We start from the raw sequence: 20,404 nt of genomic DNA, 5'->3' as shown, positions 1-20,404 counted from the left end.
CATGAAAAAATAGAAAATTTAATATATGATAAGTTATGTGAGTTGTTAAAGAGAAAAAGGGAAAGAGCGATATAACTCGAAAAAATTTGGTGTTATGCAGAAATAATTGAGCAGACACTAATTAAGGCATCGATGTGCACAACACCAACAAGGTTGAGGAAAAGGTTAGCTAAAGAAAAAAGCACAAACAGAAGCAAAAACAGAAGTGGCAATGATCTTGGTCTCTCTGCCCTGCATCCACCAACACATAGTGTTAAAGTGCATAAACTTAACCTTTACTTTCTTATTTCTGCATCTCCAGCTATGCATATCATATTTTAACTTATAAAAATAATAATAATAATATTTATTTATCTATTGTTACTATTATTATTTTGAGTGGCTTACAGCAATAAAGAACAAATCAAGAATAATTTAGAAGAGCTGAATTAAATCTGGATCTGGAACTCTTCTGGAAAAAGGTAATAGTATATGAGTGATTATATTTTAATTCTGTGTTAGTTCTTATACCGAAAGTTCTCTTCAATATGTATACTGACTTAACTTTCATCTTTCTCGAATTTTTTCTGTAATAGAAACATGAACATTTCATTCTTTCTGAATATTTCTTACTTACGGTTTTTGAATGGTTACCTATTCCTTACAACTTTTTCTTTTAACATTTATGATTACTTTTAGAATTAGAATTCAAAGGTTGTAATTGATTATTGGTGAGAACAACGATCTGAAATAAGAGCCAGTTTCGCAGGGTGATGCAGTATACATATTGAATTTGTAAGTTCTTTATTTCATGTGTTTGAATTTGTAATTGTAAAATAAAATGAAGGTTTTAAGATTATTTTTCTGGAGCTGTAAAGGTAAATGAAGTAGATAAGGGAATCTAGTTCAATTAGTTTAACAAGTGTTGTTCTAAGGGATGGCATAGGGATGGCAAGTTGGGGCGGGCAGACGGTCTGACCCTTAAGCCCGCACAAAAAAACATGGGACGGGTCAGAATGTTGAACTTGCTGGCCCGTAATGGTCCGCAGCCCGTGCGGGCTAAAGATGGGATAGGACGGGCTAGTCTGCTGAGTCACAAAATTATATGTTGTCATTTTTTAGTTCTCACATCATTTATCATGTTGTTTTTTTAAGTTCCTTTTATTATTATTATTATTAATATTATTATGTTTATGTATAATCATTGTATATAAGATAATGATTTTAATTTTTGAATATGGAATATCTTTTTATGCATTTTTAAGTAGATGTCTTGTAAGGTGACATGTTGCTATTGTATTTTAGTTATAATCTTCGTTGTTATTTTTCTTGTCTTTGATTACGTAAACTAATTGAAATTATTTCGATAGAATATTAATTATTATGAAATAAAAAATAAAAAAATTATTTTACTTAACAAAAAAAAAACAAAGTTCACTCATCACAAATGCGAGCCGGCCCGCGAGCCAGAAAAATGAACCTAAAATTAAACTGCGGGACGGACTAACTTAACCCGCATATTGTGGACCAAAACGCGGGACGAGTCAAAACGGACCCAACTTACCCGCTTTGTCATCCCTAGTTTTTAGATGCCTTGGTTTCTTATGTATTGTGAAGGAGCAATAATAGTGAATTGAAAGTGAAATAGTAGGTAAATGGTTTGTCCAAGTTGAAAAAGGACCAAAATCTTGGTTTGGCTCACCTATATGTCATTGATTTCCTATGTCTAATGAACAAAATTAATTAAATTAAGTAAACTTAGTTAAAGAATAGAAGTATCTTAATAATTCATTAAACTTTTATCTAAATTTAGTTTCTATTATTAGTATGAATGAGATTAAATATATACAATTATAGATATCAATGAAGAAATAAATCTTTAGAAAATATAATAAATAATTTAAATTTAAACTTTTTAATATAATTTTTATGTTTATCTTTTTATTTTATAGTTAAGATCATCTAATCCATTGGGTTCAACGGTGCACATGAACTATTCTATACTTTCTTTATGAGGCAGATGAGTAAAATAAATTGCACATGTTGTTTAAGTAGTGTTTGTTTTGGGTTACATATATACGATGATAGCAGCAGCAATAATGAAGGGTAGAGTAGAATCTGATTTGAATGGTCCTTCCTTGGGTCATAATCCAAATCTTGGATACCTAATCCTAAACGAAGTGTCAATGGAACTTCCTTCACTTTTCCTTTTCAAACTTTTTCTCATGTAATCCCTTGTCACTTCGCCATCCACTACCAAATATCTATTTTTATATTTATACTGGAAAATTATTTTGATTTTTATCTTAATTTATTCTCTTAGGTGACGTAGTATGAATAATTAATTATTTAAAAAAAATATATCAATACAGTACTCAATGATCCACGTTAAGTAAAAAAAAAAAGTCATAATATTATTATCATTTCATCTTCACCCCTACACTGTAAATATACCGGAGAAAAAAATCACTTACCATGATTAAGGTTGTTTATTCGACCACTCACCACACTAAAAAAGTTACTACAAATTATAAACAATGTTAGATACAAACGTGATTTCATCTTTGTTTCTTTTATAAGACTAAGTATTAAACTAACATCGCTTAATGGCCATTAGGCTATTACAAAACCAGGTGAATGAACTTACATCGAAAAAGGAACAAGTTAAAAAAGAAAACCTTTGAAAGTCTGGAGAAACAGTTCCAGAGCCAACAAAAACAAATCAACCATACAAGCAAACATGTAGCACAATAGAGATTTCAAGCACTAATTACCTACTTCCACATCCCAAGCTCAGTACATCATAGCAGCCTCTTATATAAATATATATATATGCTTATTCTATTCAATATCCACTAATAATAATCCTTTCATTCTCTACCACTGCCATAATCTTCTTTTCTCTCAACCCTTTTGAGAGGCATTTCACCCAAAGCCTTAAAACCTGGACCAGAATCTTCACATTTGTACTTGTACTTTGAGGCCCAATAGAGGTAGTTAAAAAAGTTAAGACAACTGAGGGTGGCTAGGAACCAGTAGAACAAGTTAAGGTTGTTTTGGTTCAAGTCGAAGCCATGTAACCACCCTTGTTTGCTTGGAGTGATCCTTCTGGTGACAGCATTTATGACATTGACAAAGACTGTGCTCAAGAAGTAACCAAGGGCTGTAGACAACCACGTGAAAGAGGTGGAAAGTGATTTCATGTTAGAAGGTGATTCCCTGTAAAAGAATTCCAATAATCCCACAAGGGTGAACATATCTGCAATGCCAAATATACCATACTGGAATGAAAGCCAAAACAGGCTTATAGGCCTAGAAGGGTCTTTTCTTCCTTGCTCCCTTCTTTTCACTTCCACAATCCCAGCCACTGCCATTGATATTGCTGAGAGTACCAACCCCACACCTACCCTTTGGAGCTGTGTTATGCCTGAAGGGTGGTGAGTGATTTTTCTAGCAATTGGCACAAAAAATAGTTCGTACAAGGGAACTAGGACACTTATGAACACAAGTGGGATAACAGGAATTGATGGTGCAGGCACTGTGAGGGACCCGAGTTTAAGGTTCATTATATTCCCTTGTTGAACTGAGAATGTTTGAAGCTGTGCCATACAAGTGTTCAGTATAATGGTACTGGCTACAATTGGTAACATTCTTGTAAGGATCTTCACCTCTTCAACTTGTGTCACTGTGCACACTTTCCATGCTTGGGGTTTTGAGTTTTCTTGGATAATTGCCGCTTTGTCTAGAAACCTGCGCAGTTGAACAAACCACAACTTTTTAACATGCATGAATGTGGAAAAAAGGGGATAGGAGACATGTGTATGCCTAAACCCAAATCTTGTCATCAATTATTTTTCAATTATTGTATACATTGGAAGGCTATGATTTAAGCAACCGAATAATAATTAAATATCAACAAAAGAAGAAATCATCGAAGTTGGCTCGGTTGATGAGTCTAAAGTTTTTCAATTTCAGCAGAAATCGGGTTAGCAGGACATTGATGGTAACAAAAAAGTTAGATTTATTTCAGACTTCTGAAGTGGTATCTGATCCCAATGACAACTATTCATTTATATTTTGTTGAATTAAAATCCAAATCAAATTATGATTGAATCAAATTAAAAAGAAATCATTTAAGGTGGACTAACAAATTCTTTCATGAGGCAGGTTGGCGTGGACAGAGAACCCAATTTCCTACTCAGAGACAAAAATAAAAATCACAGTTATCCACTGAGGTGAATGATAATATTTCAGAAAAAAGAGAAAAAAAAAACTAACTGAGTGATTGCATTCAGTACTGTTCTTTAAATGCCTCTTCCTTAGTTATGTCAGAATACTTTTATTTTGCGTTGTGCAATTTACACACGGCAAGGATTTTTTTCCCTTATATAATGATTCATTCCCCCATATCTCTGCCGTTCCTTGACGTGTATGGGTTATAGTGGGACCATGGTGCTTGGCGTTACCTACTCCGAGGTACATGAAAAAGAATCCTAACATACCAATTTGCTGGACCCTGTTTAGTTTAATAGTCTTGTCATTTGCAAGAAATTATTAGCCTTTATTCTGTGTATGCCTGTTGTTAAATATGAAATTGAGCAGGGAGAGTCACCTCATTTGGTTGGTATGGGCAATCTTTTCCGTTGTAGCATCTTTATCACTGATTTCATATAGTTCTCCATGTGACTCCGGCAGTGACAACTTTCGGTTCTTAAAAGCCACAACAATAACCTGTAGTTAACAAATAAAAATGGTTTTTCAACATTATAAAAATGGTTTAGTACTTATGATGAAGGAAAAGCCAAATAGAGAGATGCACACACCTGAGCAATCCTCAAAGTGGGGCTGTCTCCTGGGGTTTTGATGCGGTAGAATGGCTTACCAAGAGCAAGGGTCACAAACCCAACAGAGGAAGCAATGGTTATTATGAAAAAACCCCAATGCCATGATTTTTGGGTGCTAACCCACACAACACCAGTGACTCCTGTTATTGCTCCCACAGTTGAACTCAGCAAAAGCCAATTGAAAAAACTGGCAAGGGCTTTTGCCTCGGTTGGTTCCTTCTCATCAAATTGGTCAGCACCAAATGCAGTCATGGATCCTCTCACCCCTCCCATTCCCAATGCCAACAAGCACAGTGATGTGTAAAACATCCCTGCTATGCCACCTTTCACACAGCTTGACTTGCCACAAGCTTCAGGGTGTAAATGATTTGAAGCAGCCTGAACTGTGAGCATTGCCAAAGCCTACATGTGTGAAATAATAGTTTTTCTTCTTCAGAAACTTTATCAAAAGGTTGAAAGTAAGTAATCATTTTGTTCAAGTAACATTGCTTTCTATGTGTTGGGCAGGTCCTTGGGATTTGGGATTGGGATTTTTCAAAGATATTACTTATTGTTCATCACTTACCAGAACCTCCAGTGATCCGAAAAGCAAGCATGTGGTGAATCTGTTCAAGTAAGTATCTGAGATGAAGCCTCCAACAAGGGAAAGCAAGTAGGTTGAACCCATAAAGTTTGTGAGGGTGTTGGCTGAGCTGGCCAGATCAAAGTGCATCACTCCATAAAAGTATAGGACTATGCTCACCATGTTTGCCACAAAACCCATGTTGTCCAATGCTGATAAGACTGCAACGAACAAAGAAGGGAAAGGGGGTGAAGTGAAAAAAGCCTAATATATATGTTGCAATCAAATCATACAACAGAGTTAGAGTTTTTTTTCTCCTTTTGCTTTTGCATACCAAAAATGAACATGGAAGCCATGAATCCCCCTTTGCGTCTCTTCCATTGGTTGAGGGGCCTTTGTTCTTCTTTGGCATCATGGTCAGCCTGTATGAAAAGATTTGAAAGACACAGAGAGAGGATAAAGGTTGAGATAAGGAGGATTGAGCATAACAGAAAGAATGAGGGAGTAGTCCTTGTGGCTTACCATTGTAGAGATTTTGGAGAAGTGTGTTTTAGACAGGAATGGAGTGTTCAGGGGAAATGGTGTTTGTGAACATATAGCCCAAAAAGGAAGCTTTCGAGAAAAAGATAGAGCTGAGACAAGGATGGTAAAGAGAGAGCAACTTTGAGCATAAAATGCACAAGAGGGCCTAGTTTATAATTTCCATGACCTTAAATTGATTCCCTGTATCCTTCACTAATTGTCCTCCATGCTACTCATCATGCTCTCTGTCCCTCCTTTTTCAAGGCCTCTTAGCTCACTAGTTTGGCATTTTCAAATCCAAAACAGAAAAGAAAGATTTGGGTAGTATTCTTGACAGGGTATCCCTCAACACTCACTGATTTGGAGCCACAACTGGCTTAAGCCTGTTAATTCTGGATGCTTAATCAATCAATTATCTTAATCAACCCAACATGCTTGCCCCACTCCACTCCATCTATCTGCTTGTCTTCGTTGAACAATCCATTGCTACCATTTATCTATTTCCTCAGCCAGAAGCTTTCATGGGTCAAATTGAAAGGAAAAGACTGCTTTACGAAATTGCGTAGACTTTTCTCGCTTTGATTACATAACATTATTTGATTTACTTGTCATATCACACTTCAAATTCATTTACTGTTTATTAACCATAAAGCAGCAGCATACTCTCATCACGTGATTTCCTCATGATTTTGCTCTTAATTATGTCATAAGAACAACCTTGATATATGTGTGAACATATTATACTGCATCATTAATGAGAACTGGTAATGGTTTGGATTGGATTCGAACTTGGGTGAATGCGTGAAATGTGGACTCTTAACATTTTGGTAGTTGAATTAAAGCTGCACCGGCAGCAGCAACTTTGTGTCAAAGCTAGGTTAATTAATTGTTATTCTGATACGTATGAAAGGACAATGGTTGAAATTGAAACTTGTCCTTCTGGTTAAGCAGCTTTGTCAGACAGAAAAAGGATATCATTTATTTATTTCTGTGGAAAAAAATCACATATTGCCCAAAATTTTGCATTTGTACGAACTACGAAGAAACACATAAAGCTTCACATTTGGGCAAAGCTGACCTTCCAGTTCCTCCCCCAGTGCAGTAAAAAATAGAGAAATGACACGAAAAACCGAAATCCTAAGTCAAATATTCAAAGTTTGAAACTATGGGTCACATGGTACAGCTCATATGGTGTCCTCAATGTCCTTTTAGAGCTCCATTGTTTGATAAAAGTCCATGACTGTCACTTTCCCTCTCTTATCATGCACATCACTGAAATTCAAGAGCTTTTCCTTTAGTTTTGCTTTGTGAATCTCATTCCACTCATAAAATCCATCTTACATTTGAACTGTCTCTTTCACAATAACAGTCTAACTTCTAGTATCTCAATCATGCTAAATCTTTTTGTTCGAAAATCACTGTCAACTGAAAACACTTTTTTCAGTGTTCCCTCACCCTGTTTGATTGGTGTGTGAAGCAGAGATGGGTTAGAACGAACTGGTTTTGCTATCAAAGTTTCACCTTACAAAATTCAATCACTTTGAAAGTTAAAATTAAAAAGTAAAAAACTTGTCTGTGTAGAGATAGATGATGCATGGTAGTTCTGTTTCCCCGGTCCAGCCAGAGCCAGCTAGTCCCACAGAAACGAAGACATCATAGTAAATGACCCCATCAACATCATCTGCATTGTAGGTGTTTGTCAAAAGAAAATGCACCTGATAATTGTCCAAATCATGTTCATTACATTCCAGGGACATATCAAAACACCTGATGCTATCAGTGTCCTGTTTTCTAAAGATGGAGGATATATAAAAGAGATATTTATACAATTAAAATAACCCTCCATCTTTCCAACTTTAAAATTCAGAGCTCAGAATGGAGCAAGTGTCCTACTTTTATTTATAATCTGCAATCTCAATAGCATTAGTGCCAACAAATTATGAAACATTAAAATTCACAAGGCTATAGCTGACCAAAATGAATATGGGAAATTGGAACCCAATTTTCAAACGGACCACATCCCACTTTCTAAAGGATAAGGTTCTGTTTTCAAAAACTAATCTTTAGAGTAACAGCTGTGTTTCGTTTCAACATACAAGAAGAAAGTTTTTTATTTTTTTCACATGGTTTGATTTGATTAACAAGAGAAATGGAGAAGAAAAAATTAGTGGGAGGCTTGCCAAAAATAATTCTCTCATTTGACGACAAAGGAAAACTAAAAGAAAGAAAGAGAAACTGGACAGAAATATACTTTCAACTTTATCATTTTTTCTACCTTAATATAAATTAAAAGGGAAATATACCTTTATTAGAAAAGCTAATTTTCATGATTGGAGAGAAAGTTCAAGTTTTTCAAAAGATAAAAAGCTATATCAGTTAATAACTTTCAAAAAGTATCTTTCTTAAACAATTTTGTATTCGATTTTCAGTTCCAATAACATGAACTAAAATGGTTACTTCCTAGTGTAAACTTGGGACGAAAGAAAAATTATTAGCCAGCTATGAAGTAGGAAGCAAGTGAATTAGTCACTGGTGATGAGAGGGAGCTATAAACAGAAGAAACAAACCAAAACAAACCATTTTATCGAGATGGTGGGTACTAATCAACAACCACTACTAATAGAAGTTGCTGATGCCACTTTAAAATTTTGGATCTATCAATTTCAATCAAAATCATGCATCCCTTTGTGGTGGATGAGTTTCTGTTCATGATTAGACTTTTACTCAGAGGGACTCTGGTATAGAAATAACCCTTCTTAATTCATAAATGTTCTTTTTTCAGAAAAGCTTGATTTATTAAGAACCCCACCTTCCATTCCTTCACATTTGCTTTTTGAACAACACCCCATTCTTAGCACTTTCCCCACAACACAAACTTGTTCATGCTTTTCCAAAGTGCATGCTTCATCACTTCTCTTACCATCTTCTGGGTTTCTTGCTGTCCCTCCACCTCCTTTTCTAATCTGTTATCCCCACAAAACAAATTCTACTGCTCTTTCAAAACATTCACACACTGTGTTCCAGTTGTTTGGTGGTTCTATTATTAGTTATTAGTTGTGCTTGTGCCTAATACATAGTACATACACTATGTTTTCTGGTATTTATGACAGATTGTTTTTATTTCTTTCTGCTTGTCTTCCACTACTTAAATCATTAAGTGTAATTTTTGAACATGACAAATTAACAAGACAATGTATGTTATATGGAAAAGGTTGGACTCTGACTTTGAAATCATAATTGTAAAAGTTAAAACTCCACTAATTCTTATGATTTTATTTTAAAATAAACTTTCATATCATTTTAGAGTTTGAATGATTCCAATGTATAAAAACCAACTTTTCTTTACTTATGTAGGGTTAAGTACGGTTTAAGTCTCTAAATTTTGATTAAAATTGAAATTCATCTACATTAAAAACTTCGATAAATTTTAATTCTTAAATTTTAAAAATGAATTTAGTTCTTTTAAGTCAATTACATTACTCTTTTCTTATGTGTCGAACACATCTTTTAGTAGAGATTGAACCAAGGATGTGTCACAGAGTGTAAACAACTTCAATACTAACATGAGAAGTGTTTGACACCTCAAAAGAGTTAACGTAGTTGGGTTAAAAAAACTATATTCATTCATTTTGAAAGTTTAAGGACCAAAATGTATTAAAACTTTGGAAAAAAACAAATTTCAATTTTTTTATCAAAATTCAGATAGTAAAAACATATCTAATCCTATTTTCAATTATTATTTTTAGTTAACGGAAAACTGAACTTTTGTTCGGGTGGAAGTGAAATATTAAAGATGATAATTTCTAACGTTTAATAGTTTAGTAATTGAAATATTAAACTCTTAATGATTTGATTCTGTTCAAATAATGAATATCAACTCAGATTTTAAAGTAAACAAAATGGTTTTGACAAACACACGTGAATTTGTTCCATTTTGTTTAATTGATGTACGTCAAAATGATTTATGAATAACAAATTAATAGTGAGCTGAATATGAATTTTGAATGATAATTGGTTTGCTTAAATGTAAAAGGATTAAAAAGTTATATTAATGATATACAATTTTATTATGATGATCTTAAAACCACGCATGTGAAAACAGTTTAGAGACGTTGATCCCATGAGAACTTGTCTTACATTCATTTTAAGCACATTTTCTGCATATTGTTTGTAAAGAACAACTATTTTGTTATTGTTATATAGTTTTGTTTCTAATTTATTAATATTTATTATCAAAAAATAGTTACATTTTATTTTTCTTTCCATCGAGGCGTGCGAGGAGCATAATACTTCGGTTATCAGAAATAACTTCTAAGTTATATATCGAACAAAAGCAAAATTATGATGCTATTTTCTTTTAAATTAAAGACCGAATTTGTCTGTAAAGCATATTTATTTTTCCAAAACTAAAATTTTCTTTATAATGATGTTTTTCTACATTGTCTTAATCCTAACATCTAATATTGTTTTAAGAGTTGTATTTTCTATATACTTTTTAATATTTAAAAAAAAACTTTACATTTTCGTAAAGTTAAAGATAAAAGTACAATTGCCATCTTTCTTACGTATTTGGCTCTTTTGTCACATTGGTTAAATGTTAAACTTAAAAGTTTAAGAGAAAAAAAAGTGACTAGAGTGGCTAGAAAATATGTTGAGATTTCCGGAGATTTTGTTAATATAAAAGATAAGAGAGATATGTTATATCAATGAGTTTGTTGTTTTATTTTATTTATTTTATTTTATTTATGTATTATATATATATATATATATATATATATATATTTTTCAATCACAAGATCGACGATAAAATCGTGGTAAATTATTATACATTTGAGATATTATTTTCCATTTGAGGTATGAGGGAAGTAAGCGGATTATTTTCAATAAAGGACTTAAGGGACCAATAATTCTGTTATCAGTTTTATGAGAGAATGATAGTTTTATTATCGAACTCAAAGTGAATGTCAATATTCCGAATCAAAGACATAGTTAGAGTCGATCATCATATATTTGAGATATTGTCCACTTTAGAATGTCGACTCTATTAAAGTTGATGAAAATAAGAAATAATATTTAAACTACTTTAGAACTCAATTTCTAAATAATATGAAACTATTTAATATCAATTAGACACATTTATAAAATAAAAATTTTATCTAAGTAATTAATTTAAATAAAAATATTAAATAAATATTGTCCACACAAAAAATCATATAGGATAGTGTTAAATTGTATGGGTTGTCCTATCGCCTTTGGCAACATAAACAAGTTTTCATTATATTTGTGTCCTTTAATTGTAGCCTACAAATTTGTTATATTTTATAATATTTATTATTTTTGCAAATCGTTTTCTCATTATTAATATAACAAAATTGTTTTTCTACTTTCACTATCAAATTTTATTAATTTCTTTTTCCTGTTTTTGCTGTCGTCGACCTTTAATAAATATATCTATTTATGATGTATAAAGATTACTAGAAAAGTTCTTCTTCATTTCCTAAATAGAATACTATAAGTTTTCATAGGCATTGGACGGTATGAAATTTAATTCTAAAAACTAATAATTGTAACGTTTAACTAATTTTGTGGCATATATTTTATAACCTTCTAACATTTTAGCTTTGAAATATTTTATATTATATATTTTATCAAATTTGTTTTGTGTAAAATAATCTTCTGTTTTTAAAAGATATTGTAATTTTGATTCAGTATATTAACAAGTTTGACACTCGAGTGATAGACTTAACATAAGATCCTTTTAAAATGATTGATGAATTTGAGTATGAGCGTAGCTAAGATATAATATAAAGTTCACTTCACATACTTAATTAGGAGTGGACAAAAAATCTAATTTTTTTATCCAATCCACTTTTGCTCCAATCCAATCAATTTATAATCCATTTTATTAAAAATCCAATCCATTTAATGGATCTGGATTTCAATCTAATCTACATTTTATATATTTTATGGATTGAATATCCATTTTATAAATCAAGATTTTTAAATATGGATAATCCAAAAAATCCAATCCAAATTTTCAATTTAAATTTTTAGTTGGGTTAGACTAAAGGTTGAGATGGACTATGCTAAATTCAGACTTGGACGGGCCTTGCTCGATGACCTATACGGATTCGGCAGATCCGACGACCATAAGAGGTTGGGCGGGCTTAAAGATATGAACGGCCTAGGCGGGTCCGACAAACCGAACGAGTTGATTGGGCCCAATGATCCAGAAAATTCAAGTTAGCCCGATGACCCGAACGGGGCAGGCGGGCCCAATGACCTTATGAGTTAGGTGGGCCCAAAGACACGAACGGGCCAGGCAGGTTCGAAGATCCGAACAAGCCAAGCAAGCTAGAAGACCCGAACTGGCCAAGCGGGCCCAATGACCCGGACGGGTCTAATGACCTACATGGGCCTTACGACCCAGATGGGCTCGACGATTCGGACGGACCTGACGACTTAAACGACCCAGACAGGCCCAACGACACGAACGAGCCTAATGACCTACACGGGCCTTACGACCTAGATGGCACGAAGACACGAACAGGCACGTCGACCCGAATGGTTCCTATGACCCGGACGGGCCCTATGACTCAGATGGGCTTCATGTCCCGGACTAGCCCTACGACCCGGACGGGCCCGATGACCCAAACGAGCCTAACGATACGAACATGCCTGACGACCCGGATGGGCTCGACGACCTGGACGTGCCTGATGACCCAGATGGGCCCCACGACTCGAACGTGTCCGACTACCCGATTGGGCCCGAACTTTTGGACAGGTTCGTCCAGGTCGTCGGGCCCATTCAGGTCATTTGGCTCGTTCGTGTTGTCGAGCCTGTTCGTTTTGTCGGGCCCGTCTAGGTTGTCCGGCCCTTCAAGGTCGTCGAGCCCGTTCGGGTTGTCGGGCCCGTCTGGGTCACCCAGGCCTTAATGACACAAGTCTTAAAAAATTTAATTTAAATTTCTTTTATAAAAAGTGGATTTTGGATTTTGAACTTGATCCAAATATTTGGATTGGATTTAATTCTTGATCCAAATATTTGGATTTGGATTTTAAAAAAATCCAAACTACTTTTGCTAAAAAAATGGATTTTTGTCAAAAATCTAATCCAATTATTTGGATCTAAAATGGATGTGGATTAGATCATTAAAAATCCAGTCCATGTCCATCCCTAAACCTAAGTTTAATTATATTTAGTTTTTAAGCAAATCAAATGAAGCCACGTAACCAAACTTGTTTGGTAGGATATGAATTTTTTTTCACAACGATCTAGAAATGAGGTACCATTCTTGTCATTGGAAAAAAAGAAGTAGCAAATATACGAAACAATCATTAAATTTTGATATATTTTTTTTTATAATTTTAGATAACATTTTATAAATGTTTCTTATTTTTTTATTTTTAATATTTAAAAACTATTTAAAAAATTTATATTATATTATAAAAAAAGTAGTTAAAATTTAGCAGTAAAAAATCATTTTTCTTATAAATTATGATTGCTAAAAACTGTTTTTCATTTTTGAGGTGCATAGATAAAAGCTGCAAAACTGAGGGAGAAGATGTACGTGTCGCTTCACACCTTAAAGTTATAATCTTTGTTTTTGTTTGTTGTATTTTGCAGAGCCAAGGAAACTTTTTATGATCTCCTCTGTTACTTAACCACCACAAAATCTGCACTACCTGCTTCTTCATTCGTACCATTTTCTCAGTACTATAATTTTGTAACACATTTTAATAATTAAAATTTATTCAAATTATAAAATTAAAAGGTAATTATCAAATAAGAGTTGAACCTTGTTGGAATTTTTAAATAAATTTTAACCAACAAGAAATATTGTATTAAAAAGGCTGAAAACCAAAAAAAATAAAAATCCTGAATAACTATATGTTGCTACCAGTTTTTTTTTTCTGTCTCTTTTAACGTATTTTATTGTTCGTTTTGTAACAAATTAATATTGTGGTTCTTTTTTCATCTTATCTCATATTTATGACTAAGCCGACAGGATGGTAAAGGGCTAGGCCGAAATCAATTTGGACCACAATTATTGATTGGATATTTCTTTCTTCACTCCTCTAATATCAATCTACACCCCTTAATTTTCAAATTTTGAAATTTATTCTACGACAGTTTCTGTTCAGGATTGTGTAACACATCCATGATGTTAAACATCAATATTCCTTCTATAATGTACAATATAATACAAATTTTTATTACAAATGGTACATTTTAAAATACAAATATGTATTTTGGGTTGTATATTTTTTAATAAAAAGTAAAAAATACATTTTGAGTTATACAATTTAGAATATATTTTTTAATGAGATAAACCTTTGAAAAAGGCAAAACCTAATTGGAGGAGTATTGGGTTTATTGGCTTTGATGAAGTCCATGGAAAAATTATACTTACAGATGGAGAAGCCACTGTAGGAAACTCTGTTCACGAGCTTGCAAAGAAGGTGTAAAATTGGTGCAGGAAGAAGAAGAGAAAAAAAAAAAAAAACGAAGGAGGAAACATAAGAATAAACTGAACATTTCACCATTTAACGGAGGTGCAAGTTGAAATTATAGAGGTGCAAGAATAAATGCCCTTGTTTATTTTTGTGCGATGGAATTTAGCAAAAAAAATTATTTGTATTTTGTTTTTCTATTTATACCTTTTCAATTTTTAAATTGCTTTTCAATATTTTTCCTGTTTTCAAAAGACTGCTACAGGAAATTACTAGTATTTATATTGAAAACTAAATGTCAATTTTTGATTGAAAGGTGAAGGAAAAAGCACCAATAATTCCATAACAAAATAGTTAAATAAATGGTGTTTAAAGAAAACATTAGTTTTATATGTGCTCAAAGTCTACAACTTAAATTAAGAGAAAAAAAGAAAATGTAAGAAAAGAGAGAAATATTAAATCTCACTGTTTGGTGGGCAGTGAGCATGATTCCTCTACATATACTTGAGGAAAACAGTGATGTAAGCTTCATAGATTAGAATTTTTTATTTTTCAGCAAACCCCTTCATTAATTTAATGTGTGAATAGCGCAATACTTATCCAATAATGAATTTAATTTAGAATTGAACATCATCTTGGAATTCACGTTGAGTTAGAAGTTTTTCTAAATATAAATGAGTAAAATGATTAATATACAGTATAAATATACATAAACTGATTGTTTAAATGTTTTAAGTTAAAAATGATGCTATAATTTGTTATATAGGCCTGATTTATTAGTACTAAATTTTTTTACGTCTCTCTTAAAAAAAATTCTCAAATAATTTTTGAGTCGTTCATCCTTAATAATATTTAAGATGAGATTATTAGAAATTTAAAGTGAGTTGAAATTCGCTAAAAATAAATAAAATGATTCATTTTAAATTGAATATGGTCATAATGTTTTACGTAAATTTATTCATGATTAATTAATATTAAATTTTTAGGTACCTATAAAAAAATCCAATTTTATTTTTCAATAAAGTCAAGAATACAAATTATTCTTACTTATATATATTGTGATTGTTTTGTCTTATATACCCATCCCAAAATGTAGGAAATTTCCATGTACAAGTAACTTGTCCTGTTGTCCACAATAATGATATGAGATTGGATTTTAATTTGTCTCTGAATTTATGAATCTTTGATGGCTTTTGTGATTAGCAATGTTGCAGAAATGGGTACAATGGAAAAGTCAAGGAGTGATTAGAGCAATTAGAAAAAAGATGAAAGAATTGATAATGATGTAATTTGATTAGTTAGAATTTGGAGGATGGCTTGTTTGTGTCTTTGTCTTTCCTTAGCACAGACTCAAGTATTCCAAGTCCCCACAACACCTAACGTTTACCACTTTTTTTCTTTTTTCTTTTTTCCTTTGGATAGAAGATCATATATATTATATTTGAGGAACAAAACCCAGAAACCAAAGCAATTAAAGTTGCTTCATTTCATGCACTTTGGATAAGCTTTTTATTATTCTTAACCATCCAACTGCTACTTCTTTTATTCAGCTTTTCATTAACACTAAACAACAATGTCAACTTCTGCTACCTCGTGACAGATATCACCTAGCAGTATATAAATTAAAATACTACACCAACATTATACTATGCATAATGCAAATTACAAATTCTTTTGAATAGTACTAATCACAAAGAGTATTAGATAAAAGAAGTAAATTATTTAAAGAACAATATTTTTTATTACTAAATTTTGAAAATTTTCTCTTACAATCTTAGGTGTTATCTTTTAAGTGATTTTTTATTATTTTTTTCTCATTCTCAATATTCAAAAACTACTTAAAAGATGATACATCATATTATAAGAAAAATTGTCAAAATTTAGTTGTCAAAATATCATTATTCTTATTTAAAAGTCTTGCAGCATAAAATGTATTTAATAATACTTATCAACTAACATGTATAACCAAAGGAAGTAAGGTAGGAGAATTTTAAATTATTTATTAAAAAAAGTTAGATACATTATTTTAACACACTTTAGTTGCTGGTTGGAATTTGTTAAAATTATAAAAATTGTATGGGTAGAATTTATTATTTAATTAATTTCACTTGTGATTTTTTAATTTTAAAAATATTTTAACCAATAAAAAGAGTCCATTAGAAAAAAAAATGAATTCCAGGTAATTTAGAAAATATCGTGTTAAAAATATTAATAAATTATAAATTATCCTTTTTTTTCATTTATTATTTTGAGAGTTGTGTTGGCAGCACATTTCATTGTTTGTAAAATTAATAATAAGTTATAGAATTACAAGTGAGGATATTAATAAAAAGCTTAAGACTTGGATAGTTTAATATTTATAATAAATTTCAATAAATTACATAGATTAATAAAATTTGAGCTTAAGTCTAAATAATATTCACAAAACAAATTTTTAAGAAAGATGGTGAATATCTCCACTTTAATCATGCATGAAACTAAATATTCGTTTAATAACAATTTAACAGGTCACATTAAATCTTAAAAAAATGTTCTAAGTTAATATTATATTAATAAGTAAGTTTACAAAATTGAGGTAAAGAATGCTCATATATATTGTTGGTGTATGGCCGGGTACATCCCGGCCCAATAAGATAAAAATGGTCGGGATCATCCCGGTCCAAGTATGAGGCACATTCGTTGTGGTCCAGTCATTGGGGTACCTGTTTTTCACCTTTTCTCCAACACAACACAGAGGGCCCAATAAGTGTGATGGTCGGATATATCCCGGCCCCTTTTGGTCGAGTACATCCCGGCCCAAGAGAGTGGCAGATGGAACATGTGATTATGGCGCAGAGGTACAGAGGAGCAGCGCGCAATCTCAGCCAAAAAGAAAGGAGTTGATATTTGTCGAAGTACAGACAGGCAAACCCCAAAAAAAGGAAGGAGTTGATATTTGAGAAGTACAGACAACAAAACCCCAAAAAAGGAAGAAGTTGATATTTGAGAAGTACAAACGGCAAAAACCCAAAAAAGGAAGGAGTTGATATTTGAGAAGTACAGACGACCAAACCCCAATAAGGAAGGAGTTAATCTTTGACAAAAGTACAGACGGACAAAACTCAGAATGGAAAGAGGTGATCTTTAACAAAGACACGGAAGAACAATCTCAGCCAATAAGGAAAGAACCGATGCGTGTAACCTCAGTCGGAAAGGGAAAGAATCGATCCTCGAATACGAACGACCCACAAGTAATAATAACAGGTCAATTAAGAAATTAGTATAAATTAAGGCCTAGTGAACATGTAAAGGTAGGTACGCTTCTCTCACTAACCAATTACACCTCATATCAATCACTTTCTGACTTGAGCGTCGGAGTGCCTGCAGGTACCCCCACCCCTTGAGTGCAGACGGTAGGGAGATCCAGGAGAAGTCCAGGGAGGAACAGGAGGAAGTTCGACACAAAGGGTTCTTGAGATCGTCTGGTTTCGCATCGAAATAGTATCGATCAGGTATATATATATATATATATATATATATATATATATATATATATATATATATATATATATATATTAGTATTTTCTATGTGTTAACTTTTAAAAATATTTTCTTTTAAAATTAGATATATTATTAAAAAAATTAATATTATCAATGATCGAAATTCATTAATAAGGTTTAAAATTTGTTCTTGAATCAAAATTACAAATAAATGATCGACCGTCAAAAATTTATAAATAAATGCTACCAACAAAAAATTTGTTTTATCAAAATTATTAACGAAAATACATTTGTCGATAATTTTTATTATTTTTCTACTGTATCATGCTGGTAATATGTTTTAAGTTCGTTGAAGAGTATAATAATTTGTTTTTCTTTTATCCTTTATCTATTTTTGCTTGATATTTGTATTCATCCTGGTAGTTTGCTTGCAGTGGCGGATCTTGACCAAAAGTGTCGGAGTGGACAAAGTAATATAATTTTGAGATCATTAGATTTAATCATTAGTATAATGCTTCAAAAAATGACCTCTCTAACTGAACATTTTTTATCATTAGTATAATGTTTCAAAATATGTGAAGAGGTAGAATTTATCTTGTTTTAGTCAATCATTTCCTTTTCATCACTCTTAAACGATTAATTTATTATTTCATTCTTTATCAATATACCTTTTCTTTTGTAAATAATACTAAAAAATAATTGATCATAATCTAATAAAAAATTGAGACACGTAATTATTAAAAGAAAAATATATTCATTATTATTAATACATAATACACTATTATTTTTTCTATATTCATAAATATATATATATATATATATATATATATATATATATACAAAAAGTTCATGATGTTAATAAATATTTTTTTTAATTACTCTTTTGATTCATGTTTTTGTTTAAAAATGTTATCCTCCAATTTTTATTAGTCTCAATTTGGTTCTGATTTTTGAATTAAGTTAGATTTCGTTAAATTCCTGGAAACAGATCAATGATCTTTTCATTAAAATTGAGACTCTTAATATGGATGATTTACTTTATTGGTGTAATTAACCTAATCCTAGTGTCAATTTTTAAATAAAAACAGAAACAAAAAAAATTAAACCTGAATATTTTTATTATATTTAATTTTATATTTTATTATAATACATTAAATGTTATGTTTAAATAAAAAAATAAAAAAAGTAAAAAAAATTAATTTTTATTAATTTCTAAAATATATTACCTAAAATTTAAAAAATTTAAATATATTTTTATATTTTATATATATAAATATAAATATAAAAAAATCAAAATTTGGGGGTAGACCCCTCCTTGCTCCCAAAGAGCTCCGCACCTGTTTGCTTGCTCAAACAACTCTATTTATTTATATTTATTTTAAATGTGATTTAACAATTTATATAGTATTCTTTTGTATGTATTGCAACATAAAATAAGTTATGTGTAATAAAAAGAAGTGTGTATGTAGTATGAATTTTTGATGAAATAATTTTTTTATTTCTCATTTTAATTTTAATTTTATTAGATTAATTATGATTTTCATCCCTAATTATTTTTGATGAAATAAAATTTAGCTTTTAAATTAATTTATAAAATATTTAATCTCTATACTTTATAAAAATTTTGTAAAACATACTCATGAACAAATTATATGTGGAGGTTATATTTTAATTTGCTAACAAAATATATGCGAAAATTATATTTTAGTGTAATATAAAACTTCGTTCGTCACACGAAAAATATTTCATATATCATTTGTTTGAAAAAATATTTTATATTAACTTCCAAAATGAAATATTTTATAATTTAATTTAAGATGAAAAACAATTAATTATAATAATTTGAAACGAAAAATATATTCAACTTTTTTATTTTAATGTGTGACTTGGTTTGTGTAACTTAACATAAGTCAAATTATTATTAGAGAATGATTTTCAAATGATTATTATTGTACTTGATCAAGGTAAGTTTTGACATTCACATAGTGTTAGGTTGCATTCGGACGAAGAGATAGATTTGAAAGAGGATGTAAAAATGAATTTGTATGAATTTAAGGAGATAAATATGTTTATTTTTTTAAATTAATTTAAAAATAAAGTTAATGATAAATTTTATGAAAGTTAGTGAGTGATTTAATTAATATGATAAATTAAAAAAATTGTAATAGATAAAATTTTAAATTTACAAAAGTACCCTTCATAATAAAAATTTAATAAAATTACAACTGAATAATTAAAAAGTTAAAATTTAAGAATATTTTAATTATATTTTTATAGATTAATTATTATATATATATACATAAAAATAATAATAATAATTACATATATATTAATATTATTAGTTTTTAACAATATAATAATAATTATTAATTATAATATAATTTTATTAATTAATAATAATAATCATTGCTAGGTATTATATATAAATATATTAGTCATTATATTTTTAAGAATATTTTAATTATTAATGATTATTATATATATTATGAAGAATTATTATATTAATTGTTAAATATATATATATATATATATATATATATATATATTTAACAATTAATATAAT

General features: G+C 30.7%; 1 protein-coding gene across 1 annotated transcript; it reads right to left on the bottom strand.

Moving 5' to 3' along the window:
- Positions 1–2,535: 2,535 nt before the first annotated feature.
- LOC114195438 (protein NRT1/ PTR FAMILY 4.6-like) lies at positions 2,536–6,626 on the bottom strand. The gene is made up of 6 exons (XM_028085914.1): positions 5,908–6,626; positions 5,720–5,807; positions 5,389–5,606; positions 4,803–5,225; positions 4,592–4,710; positions 2,536–3,729 (listed from the first exon to the last, which is right to left on the bottom strand). The coding sequence occupies exons 1-6, from the start codon at positions 5,908–5,910 to the stop codon at positions 2,850–2,852; spliced, it is 1,731 nt and encodes a 576-aa protein (XP_027941715.1). The 5' UTR covers positions 5,911–6,626; the 3' UTR covers positions 2,536–2,849.
- Between the last annotated feature and the right edge of the window lie 13,778 nt (positions 6,627–20,404).

Source organism: Vigna unguiculata, chromosome 1 (genome assembly GCF_004118075.2).
Source record: "Vigna unguiculata cultivar IT97K-499-35 chromosome 1, ASM411807v1, whole genome shotgun sequence".
NCBI lineage: Eukaryota > Viridiplantae > Streptophyta > Magnoliopsida > Fabales > Fabaceae > Vigna > Vigna unguiculata.
This window is presented reverse-complemented; position numbering and strand designations above follow the sequence as displayed.